This window comes from Linderina pennispora (assembly GCF_002104995.1).
Source record: "Linderina pennispora strain ATCC 12442 chromosome Unknown DL89scaffold_3, whole genome shotgun sequence".
In the NCBI taxonomy this organism is placed as follows: Eukaryota; Fungi; Kickxellomycota; class Kickxellomycetes; order Kickxellales; family Kickxellaceae; genus Linderina; species Linderina pennispora.
In genome coordinates this window covers 673,283-688,251 of record NW_024468251.1, presented here as the reverse complement: position 1 = coordinate 688,251, position 14,969 = coordinate 673,283, and the positions used below count along the sequence as shown (strand labels likewise).

Genomic DNA, 14,969 nt, shown 5'->3' with positions numbered 1-14,969 from the left:
TTTTTTTTTTTCAAGCAGTTGTTTTATTCATTTCATTCAAAGGTACAGCGCCGCCGCTGCATCTCTGCCAATACTGCTGTCGCCAGCAAGCTTCTCGTCGGGCCTTGCAAACAGCCCGTCGACATCCTCAGCCGCAACGCCGCTAGGCCTGCGCACGTGCCGGAACTCGACCCGGTAGGTCTCCGCGTAGTTGGCCGCTGCTGCTGCCACGCCCACCACCAGCACCGACGCCAGCACCGCCGGCGCGCAGTACATGCCTGGCGCTGCCAAGCTATCCACGACCACCAGCCGCTGCGGCTGCAGCTTCTCCAGCACCGCGCGCACCCACCCGTGCTGCAGCTCCACCGGCAGCTTGGCGTCTGCCAGCACCCGCACTGTGCCGTCAGCGTGCTGAACGATCCGCGATAGCCCGGCGGTTGTTGCCAGCGTGTTGCCTACTGGGTATTGCGCTGAGGCTGTGGGTGCATAGACGACTCCTACGGGGGATGTGCCCGGGCTGCTGGCCGCCGGCGTCAGATCGATGATCACGGTTTCTGGGCGTGCTAGGTCGGCGGTCGTGCGCACAATGAAGGATGCGGCGGCCAGCGTCCGGGAGAGCGGCTGCTCGTCTTCGCTGTCGCTGCTGTCGTAGCGTGTGGGGCCCAGGTACTCGAAGCTCATTGTGGATTGTGCAGAGTAACTAAAAAAAAAGTTTGCTTTGGGCTGAATTACAGGAGAAGAAGAACCCACACGCAACCGTGGTGCTTACGTATCCTTAAAAATCAATCACCGCACCGCCAGTCATGTGGCGCTGGTGTCTTCAAGCCCGCATTTCTGGGCAGAGAAACCCCCCAGCAGGCACGCGCAAGTGAGGCCTGGTCAGCTTTCATCTCTTGTCTATTTTCCACACTATTTTTTTTTTCACGAACCCTCATTTATACGCACGACACCCCCCTTTACATGGCTTCCGCAGGCATCATTTACGCCCTTGTGGCCCGCGGGCCGGTTATCCTGGCCGAGCATTCCAACACAACCGGGAATTTCCAGCAAATTACGCAGGTAATTCTGGACAAGATTCCGCCCAATGACTCCAAACTGACATACGTCTACGACCGCTACCTGTTCCACTACATTTCCGAGAACGGCCTGGTGTACCTCTGCATGGCCGACGACAAGTTTGGGCGCCGCGTGCCGTTCGCCTTTTTGCAGGCGGCGCAGGAGCAGTTTGTATCATCCTTTACCGACGCCGAGATCTCCTCGGCCATGGCCTACGGGCTGAACTCGTTTGCGCGCACGCTGGCAAAGCAGATGGACTATTATTCGCGCAACCCGCAGGTCGACGCAATCCGGCAGGTGCAGGGGGAGATTTCGCAGGTCAAGGACGTGATGGTGCAGAATATCGAGCGCGTGCTGGAGCGCGGCGACCGCATCGATGTGCTGGTCGACAAAACCAACAGCCTGAACAACGCTGCTTTTGCCTTCCGCAAGCGCAGCACTGCGCTCAAGCGCCAGTACTGGTGGCGCAACCAGCGCCTGCTGGCGATCGTGGTCGCCGCCATCGTCGTGTTTGTCTACCTGATGGTCTCGTCCGTCTGCGGCTTCCCCACCTGGAGCCAGTGCCGGGCGTGAGCCTCCCTTCTATGTAGTCATTCGGCTTGTTGGTAAATACACACTCTAGCAGCAAAGGGCCTGGTAGAAACAGGCTATGGAGCTGATCTGGTGCACACGAAAGCTTAGCAGTAAATTGTATTCAATTGGTGGGGGTGTGGGTTTAGTCTCTAAGAATTTCACAGGTTGGCCTTGTTTTTGGCGTTGGCGATCTTGGCCGCATGCTTGTATGTGGCCGCTGCTGCCTTGCGGAAGTCGGGCGTCTTGGTGTGGGCAACGATGTTGTAGTGGTTGAACGCATCCAGCATCCGGTCATTGCCCCAGTACATGTCGTGGTCGCCGGTGGTGAAGCTGGGCGCCCCAAACACGCCCTCGCCTACCGCCACCACGCTGTTCTGCTGGAACCCCTTCTTCACCTCCTCCCTTACCGCCAGCTCCGCCGCACGCGCCCCGCCCGGCACCCGCTCGCCCAGCGCCCGCATCTGGTCCACCACGCACCTGTCCCAGATTCCCGCCATCACCGCCGGCTCGGCAATATCGTCCTCGATGAAAAACTCCGCCTCATACACCCGCCACACAAACTCCGCCAGCACCCTGGTCGCTGCCTCCCCCAGCGGCGCATTCACCGGCTCCGGCGACTGCCCCGCATCCAGCCCGTTCACGTACGCTGCGCCCTGCGCCAAAAGCCACGTCATCCGCCCCGCCAGCACTGTGTTGCGCGGCCACGTCTTGGGCGGCGCGCGCGGGAATCCCTTGAATCCCAGCTGGTCCAGCGTCCGCGACACATCGTGGAACAGATACGCCGCCTTGATCGGCACCCGCATGTTTGGCAGGAACCCCTGGCCCTGCATCTTGAACACAGCCCCCAGGAACACCGGGCGCACCACCAGCTGCACCTTGTCCAGGTCCGGGATGTGCGTGGCCGGCGACCCCGCCGTCAGGTTTGTTGGCAGCGTCTTGCGGGTCGCGTGGAAGATGCGCAGCGCCGACAGCATCGAGTACGGCGATGCGTATTCAAACCAAAAGTGTATCGGGTGGGACATGAGTGGGGAATTGGGAAAAATCGTCTTTAGGAGCATTGGTACGTGTTCGCCGTAATCTTGGCTGGTTTATAAACCGGAAGGAGCAGAGGAGAAAGCTGATGTCCGGAGCCTGGTGCCCGTTTTGCCTCCGCTCGTCCCCTATTTGCCAGACTCTGAACGCATGCACAATGTGCATATCATTTTTTCCAGCTGCTCCTAACCACACCCGAAAAGTAAAAAGCATGCAAGATGTGCAAGTCGGGGGCAGCCGAACGGCATCGCAGAAGCGATTGGTCAGGAGCCGCCTTCTTTTGGCAGGTATTGCATGTAAATTTGGCATTTGCTTCAGGTAGACGACGTGTATTCTGCTGATGCTCTGTGAAGGGCTGGGTTCTTTTTGGCTCCCCGTACACCAGGAACAACATGCCTTCCCCGCATTTAGAAGACTTGCACGTACAGGGAGAGTGCGCCAAGGGTGGCAATCCTAATTCCACAAATTACGACCGTGCGATATTGGGCCCACAGCGGTCCATTTTCCTTCTCGTACAGGCGCTCCTTTCACACAAGGGGAGGAGCAGCGCCCGTACACGTCAATCTTAGCCTCTGGAGGCGGCAACCGAAATGTTCTACAGAGCCGATGGGATTAGCACTAAATGTGAGTCTGCCGCCCAGGCCGTCTGAGGCACCATCCAAAATCGCATCGACTCCCGGTGCTGGGGTCGCCCGGATCGCAACCCTACTTACGCTGCTACAGTATGGGCATCTGCCAAAGTACGTGTCGTAGCTCTGCCGCGTATCTTCCTTGGACGTCAGCCACTATGAAAGGGAATTGCTTTCCGATTAGCACAAGAGCAATCAACAGCGGAGTACAAAATGTCAAATGCCCCCGCGTCCGTTCCATGTATAAGGACGTGGGCCCTCTCTCGCCTTCCCTCCCCCAACTCGGGTCACCCAGCCATAGGCAACCCAGCCCCCGCCTAGCCATTGAAAAATGGTCAAAGAGAACTCTGTGGGGATTGTCGGACCGCCAGTCTATTTTCGTTTCCTGCGCGGGACCGTTAATGCAAGGCCTAATATAGGCTGCATGAAATTGGGAGCACGCTTTCCGCCCCCGAACCCCTTCAGACTGCAGCCCCCAGAACCAACCTACCTTCACAAGGCACTGCCGGTGGAACGGCTGCGCACAATGGTCATTGGAACACGTCTGATCTGCGCATTCGTCGCCGTTTCTGAACGCAAAGCATATGCCGCACTGGATATTCGCCTCGCCCTTATCCACGCCCTTTTGGGGCAGCTCCACCTGCAGAATGCCCTCGAGGTTCTCCCGCACCGACCGCCCCAAGTCCCACCGACTGCGAATCCCCCGCGCTCGCGCATTCAGCGCCTCGGCGCGCGCCCTCGGCCCATATACCGTGATCCTGGGCACCGGTCGGTCCGCAGACACCTCCAAAGTGGCCCGTCACGAAGCTCGCCCAGGCTGATGCGCCGCCAGAGATCGTACCGTCTCGGGTGCTCTGGCACCAATACACACATATCTTCGTCCACACTATCCAGCACTGCCCAGCACTCCTCCATCGCTATGCATTTTTGCCTTAGCCCGGAAACGTGCCGCGCCAGATCCACGGTAATTGGCACTGCCCCGGTCTCAATGCTGCTGGCGATCTGCTGCTTTCGCAAAATCCACCGTCACCTGGTGTGTACGCCCAGCATGATCGTGGATCGTGAGCGTCAGCTTGTCAGAGGCAAAGCCCGTTACGTTGTCCCAGCCAAGCATGTCTAGGGCCCGGATAATGGGCGGGTATGCGGAGATGTCAGGTGGTCCGGTGGCCGGCTGAGCGGCTGCAATGCGTGGTGGAGCTCCTGCATGAATGTCAGCGCGCTTGTGCATTGCTGGAAGCGCACGTTGAGCGATGTGCGCTCAGACTCCAGGTGCTGCATGACGTCTTTGGTGCTATGCACTATCTCTGTACTGTATGTTTGTGCGCCGGCTGCGTCTATCCGTATCTCTACCAGGCTACCCTACAGTCAAATCGGAAAAAACGCTGCTTCAATGCGCGCAAATGCAGGGCTGCCAGAAACGCCAGTGCTGGGTCTGCCATGTTACTTACATTTACTTCTAAGAAGCCCTGCGCCTTGAGTGGATCCAGGCTCTCGGGAACCAGCAACGGGAATTGCTCATAAAACGCCAGATGCTCCGTCATCCAAAATCAGAAAATCAAACAGTCACAGCAGATCGAAAAATAAAAGCACATGGATATATAGCACCACCCAAATCATTGCGCCATTATAGCCTGGCCAGGGACACTGCCAGCTATGGTCCTTTTTTGTCTGTGACGCTTTAGATTGCAGAGTAAAAACAGGGAGAGAAAATATATGTAGTGCGACAACCTCCAGTCTTTCTACGCCGACGAGTTCTTGGCAGCAGCCGGACGGCCCAGGGTGCTGACCGAGTCAAAGAGCCTCTGAGCGTCGGCGTACGCAGCACCGACACCGGCGCCAGTGAAGAATGTGACAGGCCACATCCGCCCTACAGGAAGCAATATTGCCAGTTAGTGTCTATCCCTACGTATCTTTTCAAGCATGCAGAGATCCCACATCACTCCTCCTGCAATAGGCTTTCTCGCTACTTACGCTTGAACAGCAGGGCCGACGCAACAACACCGACGCTGAGGCCGAGACCGGTCTTGACTAGCAGGTTAGCAGTCGCCTGGTCGAACTACAAAGAGATAATGTTTTGCCGATTGGTAGCTGAACTTTTTATTTTCCATATGCTGCAAAGTCGCACATGCGCCTTCAGCGCCTTCCAGGCCAATTCAGTATGCTTGCCTTCTCGTTGACGATATCCTCGGACGCAATCTTCTTGTCGACAGCCATGATTCGTTGTGTATAATTGAAAGGGGGAGAAAAGGAGTGCGTGTAAAACCGGGAGAGTCGAATTGAAGCAGTGCTGAAACGCAGAGAAGCAGCAGTCGCCTCGAGAAAAATACGTTGTTGGGCCTGCCTGCCCAGATAAAAGATGTAGATCGCGGCCCTGATTCTGGCAGGATCTGATTAGTGGCTAGAAGGTTAGCGTTGCTGGGAGGGGGACTAACGCTCCACGCCTTCTTGCATTTCCTAAACCCCTCTCTTGCATTTGAGCCCTCGTCCTGCGAGAGCATTTTTCTTCCCTCAAATAGACGCCGGGTAGCTATAGTAATGAGCGGCGAGCCAGTGACAATTCTACCCGAAAGCACAGATTTCCGGCCGCGGATGCGGCGGCGGCTTCGGCGCATACACCGGTCGGCAATACTGCGGCGGCTCCTGCATTGGCGGCAACTGGACTTTGAGTTCGCGTCGTGGCAAATGCTGTACCTGATAGTGAGCCCGAAGCGCGTGTACCGCAACATCTACTACCACAAGCAGACAAAGAACCAGTGGGCGCGGGACGACCCGGCGTTTGTGCTATTGCTGGTGGCAGGGATATGTGCCATCACATGCGCATACTCAGTCGTATACGAGGTCGGAATGGCGGGATTCCTGAAGGCGCTGGTGCAGCTGCTGGTGGTGAACTTTGTGGTGTCGGGGCTGATCCTGGCGACGGCATCGTGGGTGACAGGCGAACCGGTTTCTGCGGCACCGGTCGGTGCATTCAGCAGAGCAGCGGGTGGAGTGGCAGTATGCGTTTGATGTGCACTGCAACGGGTTCTTTGTGTTCTTCGTGATGGCGTATGTGCTGCAGTTTTTCTTCCTGCCGGTGCTGATGAAGACATCGTGGATCTCGCTGTTCCTCGGCAACACGGTGTTTGCGCTGGCGGGCGCCGGGTACGCATACGTCACGTACCTGGGGTTCCAGGCGATGCCGTTTTTGCAGCACCAGGAGGTGTTTTTGTATTTGGTGCCGTTGGTGGCGGTCGTGTACTTGGCGTCGCTGTTTGGATTCAACGTCAGTCACCACGTCATCGACTATTACTTTTGAACAAAATAAAACAGATTTCTAGTTTCCCGGGTGCTGGCGGGAGCATGCGCTCAGGATCTTGTCGTCGTCGTCAGTGGACGGCTTGATGATGGCCAGGAAGCCCTGCGAGGGATCGCGCAGGATCAGGCCGGGGTCGGTCTCGAGCCGCGCATTCCACTCCATCAGCAGGCCGCGCACGGCACCGCGCACAATGAAGGATTTGCCGGTGGTGGTGGCGATTGTGCAGAGCTTCGTGTCGGGCGCAATGCGCAGCGAGTTCTTTTTACCCTTGCCCTTGATCACACTGCCCTTGACACTGTCGGCGAACTCGACCGATGCGATCTGGCCGATCTCGGCCTGCCTCGACTGGTCCAGCAATGGGTGCTGGTCGGCAATGCCGATGACGCAGAGTCTATGCCAAAAAGGAAATAAGGCTAGCATGAGCAAAGGAAAGGGAAGAGTAGAGTGCGTTTGCAGTACTTACTTGTTGGGAGACATGCGCACGTACTGCCATTCGCGCGGGATCGGCTCAGTGTCTTCAGGGCTGGTCGTCTTGCGCGTCGTCGGCGTGCTTGCGCTTGGCGGCGATCGGCACGGCATAGTAGTTCTGGGAGAAATACCGTTCCAGGTACTGCTCGTGGGCAGGCCTCCTGGGCGGACATATTTGCGTATGTGGCTGAGGTCGTATGTGATTTCAACGGACATGGCTTCAGAGACAAAAAAAAAAAAGGAGAATGTTAGAGTGGCTGCTTTGCTTCTACCAAGCGGTTACCCAGAGACCACCCCGGCGGATCACACCCACCAGACACAGATCGTTAAAAATATTATGGATTAAAAAAAGCTGCTACTTGTGCTGTTCAGCCCACTGCACGGCATCGAGCAGCATCGGCAGGCGGTTCAGCTCGGCAACATCCCGGTACACGGCGACCTGGTCCCTGACTGACTTTGCGTCTACCATGGTTTTGTACTTTCCAGCGCAGCTGGCGCACTGGGTGGAGAAGTTGTCCTGCTTCATCAGGCGGCACTTTGAGCACACAAGATCCTGGGTCTGGTAAGCCAGCACCAGCTGCAGCATCTGGGCGACCAAACGCTCCTCGATTCGGACCCGGTCATACAGATTGGCGCAGCCCAGACACAGCCACTCGGCCTGCACCCACTGGCCACTGTCAGCCAGACTGGGCAGCAGGTCGGCGTCGCGGCAGAAATCCAAGTCCCGGCAATACGTGCAGTAGTCGCAGACAACCTGGGGCAGAACCAGACGGGCACACGGATTGACAAACCGCGCCTGGTCCGAGAACTCGCCGACAGAAAGCACCGCCAGCAGGTTGCGCCGCAGCACCCGCACGAAATTGGCAGCAGGCGATTCCAAGGCAAACACCGTGGTGACGTATTTGACGAATTCGAGCGCGGCCTCGCGCGCATGGGCTGAGCGGACGCCCGGGAGATGCGGGAACTGCGCCGAGGGGTCGTCATGGTGCGCTGGTGAGCAGGCGCTGCGGATCTCGGGCACTGCAGAGAGCAGTTTGCGCGTAAAGTACTGGCCGATCAGCCGCTTGTAGAAGGCAGCCTTGGAGGCATTCCCGGCTGGCGCATCCCCGTCCTCGTCGTCAACGGCTTCGCTGCTTGTCACGGGCTCAGCAGTAGTGTGCGGGTTGTGCGACCGCTGCTGCGCGTAGAAGCCGGCTAGCTTGTAGATGTACTCGGCGACGGTGACCTCAAACTGGCCCTGGGCGAGCGGCGGCAGGTAGTCCTTGATGCTCCACATCATCTCGATGCGCGGCTCCGAACTTTCTGCCTCCACATGGTCAGAAAGCCCCGCATGCTGGACAACAATACCGCCAAAGTTGGTCGCGTCCATCCACACCAGATGCGTCCAGTACTGCAGCGGCGCCAGCGAGATGCGCTCAAACAGCGGCTTGGCCAGCACCGGCCTTGATAATGAAATCGACGGTGGCCTGGGCTGCCGGGACCGAGCCCTTGCCGGTGGAAAGAATAAGCTTGTCGGCCGAGCCAAAGACAAGCCGGGCGCCGAGCTTTTGGCACTCCGCTCGCAGCTGCAGAAACACCTTGCGCATCAGCGCGCGCACCAGCTGCGCCAGCGCCGGGTCATGCAGACGGGCGCCGGGCCGTGTCAGCCAGCGGAAGAAATGCTCGGCCATCAGCGCCGCAAAGGGACTGCCGGAGCTGTCGATTTCCACGCACCATCCGCGCAGCAGCGACCGCAGCAGCTGCACCGTCGACGCCGGGATTGCCCCCGAAGACGAACCTGCCCACACGCCGTCCTTGCTGTCGCCGGGCTTGTGCGACGCCGAGTCGGAGGATATTCCAAGCAAGGCGGTGCGATCGGCGACATCATCGTCGAGCAATGCAGTCTGGACCGGCGTCGCCGGAGGACATGGCGTCGTAGCCGAACACGCCGACCGTGCCCTCGATTTCGCTGACCAGCGGCGCCTTCAGAACGGTGTTCACGGCCAGATTGCGCAGTTCGATCTCGGCGCATGCGGCCGCGTAGCTGCCGGATACACTGATCTCGACTGCACTCTCGGCCGACTCGGTTGAGGAGACATTGAACTCATCGTCCTGGCGGCCGCCGATATCTGGGCGGCTGCCCGGCGACCACCACAGCACGTGCTTGGCCAACGTCAGCTTGCGGGCGAAAAACACATCGGCCAGGAACAAGGGAGCGTCGGCCGGGATGTTGCCCACAGGGATGTCGGCATACTGGGCCAGCGAGATGCGCTCGGCCACCCACCGCGACGCGCCCAGCAGACTGGCCACCAGCCGCCGGCCCGCATGGCGCTGCCAGTCGAACGCAGGCAGCGTGCGGTCCGCGTGGTGTGTGGGCATGCGCACCGTCGGGAAGTCGCCCACGGCCCTCATCCGGGCCTGCAGCTCACGTGGCGCCAGCGGCGACTGGCACACCAGCATGGTTGGCGCCCGCTTCTCACCCGCACACTTGGCCAGCGCACTGTTGATGGATCGGTACGCTGCCGCCAGAGTCGCAAATGCCTGGGCAGTGAACTCTATCGACTCCGGATACGTAAAGGCGCTGTCGTCGATGTTGTCAGAGTCACGTGCTGCAGACACACTCTCCCGGTACAGCCGCTCCATGTTGGGCAGCTGTAGCTGCGCCGTCTGCTGCGCGGTGTTGACCACGCACACGTGCGCGTAGCCGCCCGCCGGGCTCACAAATGCCAAAAAGTGCCGCCCGTCGCGCGCGCTGGCGTGGTACAGCAGCGCATAGCTCATATCACGCGCATTCCATGTCTGCGACGCGACGCCCGACGGCACTGCCAGCACCGTGCGTAGCGTGTCCAGATCGCCCAGCCCCACCACATCGGCCATGCTGCGCCCCGCGCCGCGCCGCCTGGCTGCCGCATTCAGCCACGCTGTGGCACCCACCTCAATCAGCGCCCGGTCCAGCGGCGTCACCTCGGTTTCATACACCCCGCCAATCCCCGGATGGGCAAAGAACGACCCCCACCGGCTGCTGTGGGCAATGTACTCCTGCTCGCCCATCACACACTTGTACGTGTGCATATGCTGTCCGTACGCGGTGCGCGGCAGGACCACCGACGGGGCCTCGGAGAAGTACTTGCTGTTGGCGATTTCTGCCTGGTGCACTGCCGAGGTCACATACAGGGTCCGCGGGATCTCGACCCGGACCGTGTGCAGCTGTGCGCCAATCCACACCCACGCACGCAGCTCGCCGGGCGTGTCAGTCTCGGCCCACTGCACCACATGCCAGACATTGCGCGCCAGCGATACATGTGTCTTGGTGAAGAACTGGCCCAGCCCCGGGCCGCCAGCCGCCGGCTCCTCGACCATATCGAACATCGCCGTTCTCGGCCGCCTTGAGCCGCAGACTGCGCAGATTGCGCTTCAGCGCCCACACTGCCTTGGAGTGGATCCAGCCAGTCGCCATAGTTTTCTGACGGGTCGGGCGCACTCGGCCATATTTTCGAGCCTTTCCACCACCTGCCCGATCGTGAGCGGTGCGGGCCCGCCATTGCGCTTGCGTTTGCTGTGCACCACACCCACCTTGCGTCGGGCCAGACTGCCGCCGCTCCCAGCCACCCCAAAGTCCTCCATGTCGTCCTCAATGCGGCTGCGCTCGAGCTCGGCGCTGACCTTGGCCATATGCTCCTCCTTGCTCACTGGCTTGAACACATCCGTCAAATGCCGCTGCTTGCGCGTGCTCATCGCTGCTGCCACACGCTTACTGAGCCAGTCTGGATGCTGGATCCGCGGCACTGGGTTGCTGACGCCCTGCATCGCCGCCGGAATCGTGATCAGCTTCTGGATCACGCTGCCGAACCGCTCCAGATAATAGTCCCAGTCGAGAATGCTGCGGATATCCGAGTCCTCCAGCGAGTTGTCGCGCAGCCAGCGCCGCAAAAACTGCTTTTGTGTAGCCGTGTCTGCCGAGAAAATCGCCACCGGCACCGCGCGCTCAGGACACTGGCATATTGAGCGGCTTCTTGGAAATCACAAACTTGCACGCCAGGCCCTTGTCCTTGACCATCTGGTCGCCGAGGAACTCTGCAAGCCGCCGGGCTGTGCAAATCGACGTCGATTTTTGCGCTCCGTACTCCTCCAGAGACTTTGACATCGAGCGGTTCTCGGTAATCAGATCGAACAGCTCGTGGTCCGGCAGCCCCTGGGCCTTGGAAAACAGGATGTCCAGCCACTGGTCGGCCACATTAGCCACCGCTGCATAGCACTCGGTCAGCGTCGTGCCCTCCAAAAACACCTTGAAGATCTGCGACTGGAAGATCTTGATCAGCTTCAGCTCGCCGCGCCGCTTGACCTCGAACCCCTTGAGCTCCGCCAGCGACCCGTCGTCATTGAACACCGCGTACCGCTTCTTCAGCAGCTTGTCTGCCTCTTTGCTCGACGGCAGGATCATCGCGCGGTACGGTCCGTCGACCTCAAAGAAGATCGAGTTTTCCGAGTGCGTCTCGTACCTGTGCTCCTCGCCATCCACCAGGTCCTGGTACTGGTGGTTCGTGAACTTGTCGTACACCAGGTGGTTCAGCATTGTGCACGGATACGAGATCCCAAATTTGCCCTTGCCGTTCTTCAGCTTGAACGAATAGTTCTCGGGGAACGTTCCCGGCAGCGCACACCAAATGCCATCAGTATCGAGCTCCAGTGGCCTGCCCAGCTGCTCGACGCGCTGCCTTGCCATCTGGATAATCCGCGACCCAGTCAGACACACCACACCGGCCATTTCGAGCTGAATGCCAGCGCGCACCCTTGCGCATCACGTAGCCGTAGAACGAGTTCAGAATGCACTTGTGTGCCAGCTGCAGCGAGTCATACAGCACCACCAGCTTCTTGCCCGAGTCGATCAGCGGATGGTCGCTGTTGGCAATGGCCTCGTCCAATTTGCGCTTCTCCTTCTTCAGCAGGCCCTTGTATACGTACCGCCGGTCACGGAAATTGCGCACTGTATCGACATAGAACGGGTTCTCGCGCTGGCAAATCACCGCCTCACGCTCCTCGACTTTGGTGTCGCGCAGCCGATGGTAGACCTTGCGCGAGTAGTCCGACACGCGCTTCCTCAGCTCCGCCGCCTGGTCGGCCTTGGAGAGCTGGTCGAACGAGCGCATCGGCGCATCGGGCTTTGAGCGCGGCGCCGGCGGGAACATCTCGCCCTGCAGCTTGGCCTTGAGCATGTTGACTTCACCGCGCTTGGCCGGGAAATACTCGCCTCGCCAGAGCCACGGCATGCGCCTATCGCAGGTCTTGCCTGGCACGTTAAAGTCGCAGGATGCGCATACGGCGTCGCTCACTATTGCGTCGGGCTGCAGCCGGTTGGTCAGGATAATGTTTGGGTACATGGCTGCCACGTCCAAATGGTAGATCAGCGGCGTCTCGTTGCGGTGCGGCGTGTCGCGCATGTCCTCCAGCTTGCCAGCAATGGCTGCGCGCACCTCGTCATAGTTGTCGATTTCCTCCATCTTGTGCTTGCCTTCGACCTCGATGCTGAACTTCAGTGCTCGGTCCAGTTCGTCAAGCAGCCTTTGTACGCCCGACGAGTCGATCCGGAACTGCATCGGGATGTCGCTGCGGAACACCCCGGCCTCCAGTGCCTCGACATGCCCGCCCACATATGTCTCGGTCTCAATCAAGTGTCCGTCGTACAGGCGCTCGGGCGGGTCGGCGTGCTTGTTTGGAATCGCAACATTGGCCACATACGCCTCAACCATCAAAAGCGTCTCGCACAAAGTCCCCGAGCCTTTGCGCAGCACGTCGTCAGGATTCAGCGGAATGATGTTGCACAGCGAGAAGATGAACGGGTTGACGTACTTCATATACAGGTAGTATGTGGCCACCGCATCTGACACCGAGTACTGTGCCAGTGTCTGCGGCTGCTCGGCAGCAAACCTCGTCATGTCCTCGGGGTCGATCTCCATCGGATTGTAGCCGAGCTTGGCCGTGGTCACTGCCTTCAAGCCGTGACTGCCGACCGGCAAGTAACTGTCGCGCTTTACCCACCGGAAACAGTCCATGTGCACGCAACTGCGGCACTTGTACTCGTCCGACTCGTCCCGGTACCACCCGATCTCTGCGCGCATATCGAAGCCATGGTGTATGGCTCGCGCCTCGACGAACGGCCAATCGAACATGTCTCCGTTATACGTAGCCAGGACTGTGGGCTTGGCCTCACGGATGTGGTCAAAGAACCGCTGGATTAGCGCCGCTTCATCTGGCTCGTTGAAAATGATGAACGGCCCGGGGAACTCCTTGGTCGGTGTGTACTCGAAATCCTCAATGTCTTCAGAGACCACCTCGCGGTTGGTAATCAGGTATCCCTGTCCATCGACCATGTACGAAATCATCATGATCATGTCAATGGCTGCGTCGGGGAACTTTAACGGCAGCTTGGTCGTCTCAATATCGAATGCCAGCACGACTGGATCTGCACGCTGCACCAGGTCCTCGCGCCTGGTTAATGTGATCTCGCCTGCATCTGCAGCGACATCGTACCACAGCCCGACGCGAATGCTTTTGTCAATGGCTACCCGCAAGTAATATGGAACATCAAACTCGCGCATCTCCAGCAGACAGTCCTCGACCTCCCGCACTGTCTGCTCGCCGTCGTCCATGTACGCATCGACCAGGGCGCTGCGGTTCGCGTTGCGCTTGATAATTGGCTGCAGCTCGCGCCGCACCGCCAACAGATCCTGCACATTGCGGAACACAATCTGCACCAGCTTGCACAGCTGCCCTGTCAGATGGTTAGCCATGCCCAGATCCTCGCGCTCCACCACGCTGACGCGCTCGACGAATTTCTCGTACTGCCTCACAAGCCACTCCTCTACCTCGCCTTCGGTCCCCGGCACACACACAACGTAGAAATACGGCTGGTACAGCAGTGTGCACTTGAAAGAGCCGCCATCTTGCTCCAGGAAATAATAGTCCACTGCAGCTTTTGTCGAGTTGCGGTCGCTGTCGACCACCGATGTTGCGTGCATGTTGATTAGCCAGCCAAGGCGTGTCGGGCCCTCTTGGTACCGCGCAAACCCGAGCTTGCTGTCGATCTCGTCGATTTGCCGGACATTGTCGTACTTGCTCTCAAGGTTGTTGATATAGCTCCCCTGCACCGCGCTGCTGTCGGCCATTTCAGGGAAGAATGTGTCCAGCCCGTCTAGCGTGTTTTGTTGCGCCATGCCGTAGCCCGAGAAACCATGGCTGCCACCGCGATATCCGCCCCGTCCACGGCCACGTCCGCGACCTCCACGACTGGACGGCGGCAGGCCAAATGTGGGCTGCTGATTGCTCATAATTGGTTTGTTTGTTTTGAAAACTGTGAATTAAAAAGGGCTACGAAGACGCGAAGCAAAAAAGAGCACGGCAGTTAACGCAAATGGGGTCGCAGGAGCACTGGAAGCCATCGCGAAAAAAACGCGAAACCAGACGCGAACATCTGATCAGCAGATTAAACCGTGCTTGAAATGCCGATTAGCGTGCAAGCACCAACTCGCAGTTTGTGATCCTGTCAGCATTGCCTCCGGTATATGGTATTGGTCACAGAACGAGCAAGGCACTATTTGGCCTTATTCGCACTCAATATGAATAGTGAATGGATACAGTAGTGTTTATTAGAAGCCTGGTGCTGAGTCTGCCACTGGTTTCCTGAGTCCCGCGGGTTTCCTGCATTCAACTAGCCGTGTCCAAGACAGATCTGGCTCTGCTATGAGACTGGATTCAGTTTCCATGGCTCCCAGCATCCATCATCTGGTAGCTAATAGCACCGGCCACATATCTGCCCAGGCTCTGACGCAACTATTGGGCGCTGCATGGTATCTGTTGACATTCGGGCAACCTCATGCCCTTCGCCACCATGTGCAGATCCAAATCCCCACCTGTATAAACATTGTGGGCCGGAACGGCCCCATCATCCCTTTTTCTCCTCA

The 14,969-nt window shown here is 58.8% G+C and overlaps 5 protein-coding genes across 5 annotated transcripts; 2 read left to right on the top strand and 3 right to left on the bottom strand.

Annotated features, from left to right (window-relative positions):
- Nucleotides 1-36: 36 nt before the first annotated feature.
- On the bottom strand, nucleotides 37-690 carry DL89DRAFT_321184 (uncharacterized protein; the record flags this gene model as incomplete). The annotated part of the gene is made up of 1 exon (XM_040891265.1): nucleotides 37-690. The coding sequence occupies exon 1, from the start codon at nucleotides 658-660 to the stop codon at nucleotides 37-39; it is 624 nt and encodes a 207-aa protein (XP_040745480.1). The 5' UTR covers nucleotides 661-690.
- A 201-nt stretch (nucleotides 691-891) lies between these two features.
- On the top strand, nucleotides 892-1,779 carry DL89DRAFT_265719 (synaptobrevin domain-containing protein). Its single transcript, XM_040886793.1, has one exon. The coding sequence runs from the start codon at nucleotides 940-942 to the stop codon at nucleotides 1,606-1,608; it is 669 nt and encodes a 222-aa protein (XP_040745479.1). The 5' UTR covers nucleotides 892-939; the 3' UTR covers nucleotides 1,609-1,779.
- On the bottom strand, nucleotides 1,767-2,630 carry DL89DRAFT_282205 (thioredoxin-like protein; the record flags this gene model as incomplete). Its single annotated transcript, XM_040889674.1, has 1 exon — nucleotides 1,767-2,630. The coding sequence occupies one exon, from the start codon at nucleotides 2,628-2,630 to the stop codon at nucleotides 1,767-1,769; it is 864 nt and encodes a 287-aa protein (XP_040745478.1).
- Nucleotides 2,631-5,804: 3,174 nt separating this feature from the next.
- DL89DRAFT_321181 (UNC-50 protein) lies at nucleotides 5,805-6,954 on the top strand (the record flags this gene model as incomplete). The annotated part of the gene is made up of 2 exons (XM_040891264.1): nucleotides 5,805-6,227; nucleotides 6,259-6,954. The coding sequence occupies 2 exons, from the start codon at nucleotides 5,805-5,807 to the stop codon at nucleotides 6,562-6,564; spliced, it is 729 nt and encodes a 242-aa protein (XP_040745477.1). The 3' UTR covers nucleotides 6,565-6,954.
- On the bottom strand, nucleotides 6,583-14,336 carry DL89DRAFT_274246 (DNA polymerase epsilon catalytic subunit; the record flags this gene model as incomplete). The annotated part of the gene is given in 9 exon segments (XM_040889163.1): nucleotides 6,583-6,955; nucleotides 7,512-8,458; nucleotides 8,493-8,809; nucleotides 8,922-9,429; nucleotides 9,466-10,396; nucleotides 10,493-11,020; nucleotides 11,040-11,782; nucleotides 11,814-14,085; nucleotides 14,122-14,336. The coding sequence occupies 9 exon segments, from the start codon at nucleotides 14,334-14,336 to the stop codon at nucleotides 6,583-6,585; spliced, it is 6,834 nt and encodes a 2,277-aa protein (XP_040745476.1).
- Between the last annotated feature and the right edge of the window lie 633 nt (nucleotides 14,337-14,969).

Excerpts from the sequence above, each read along its gene's own strand:
- DL89DRAFT_265719 (XM_040886793.1), top strand. The coding sequence starts at position 940 with ATGGCTTCCGCAGGCATCATTTACGCCCTTGTGGCCCGCGGGCCGGTT.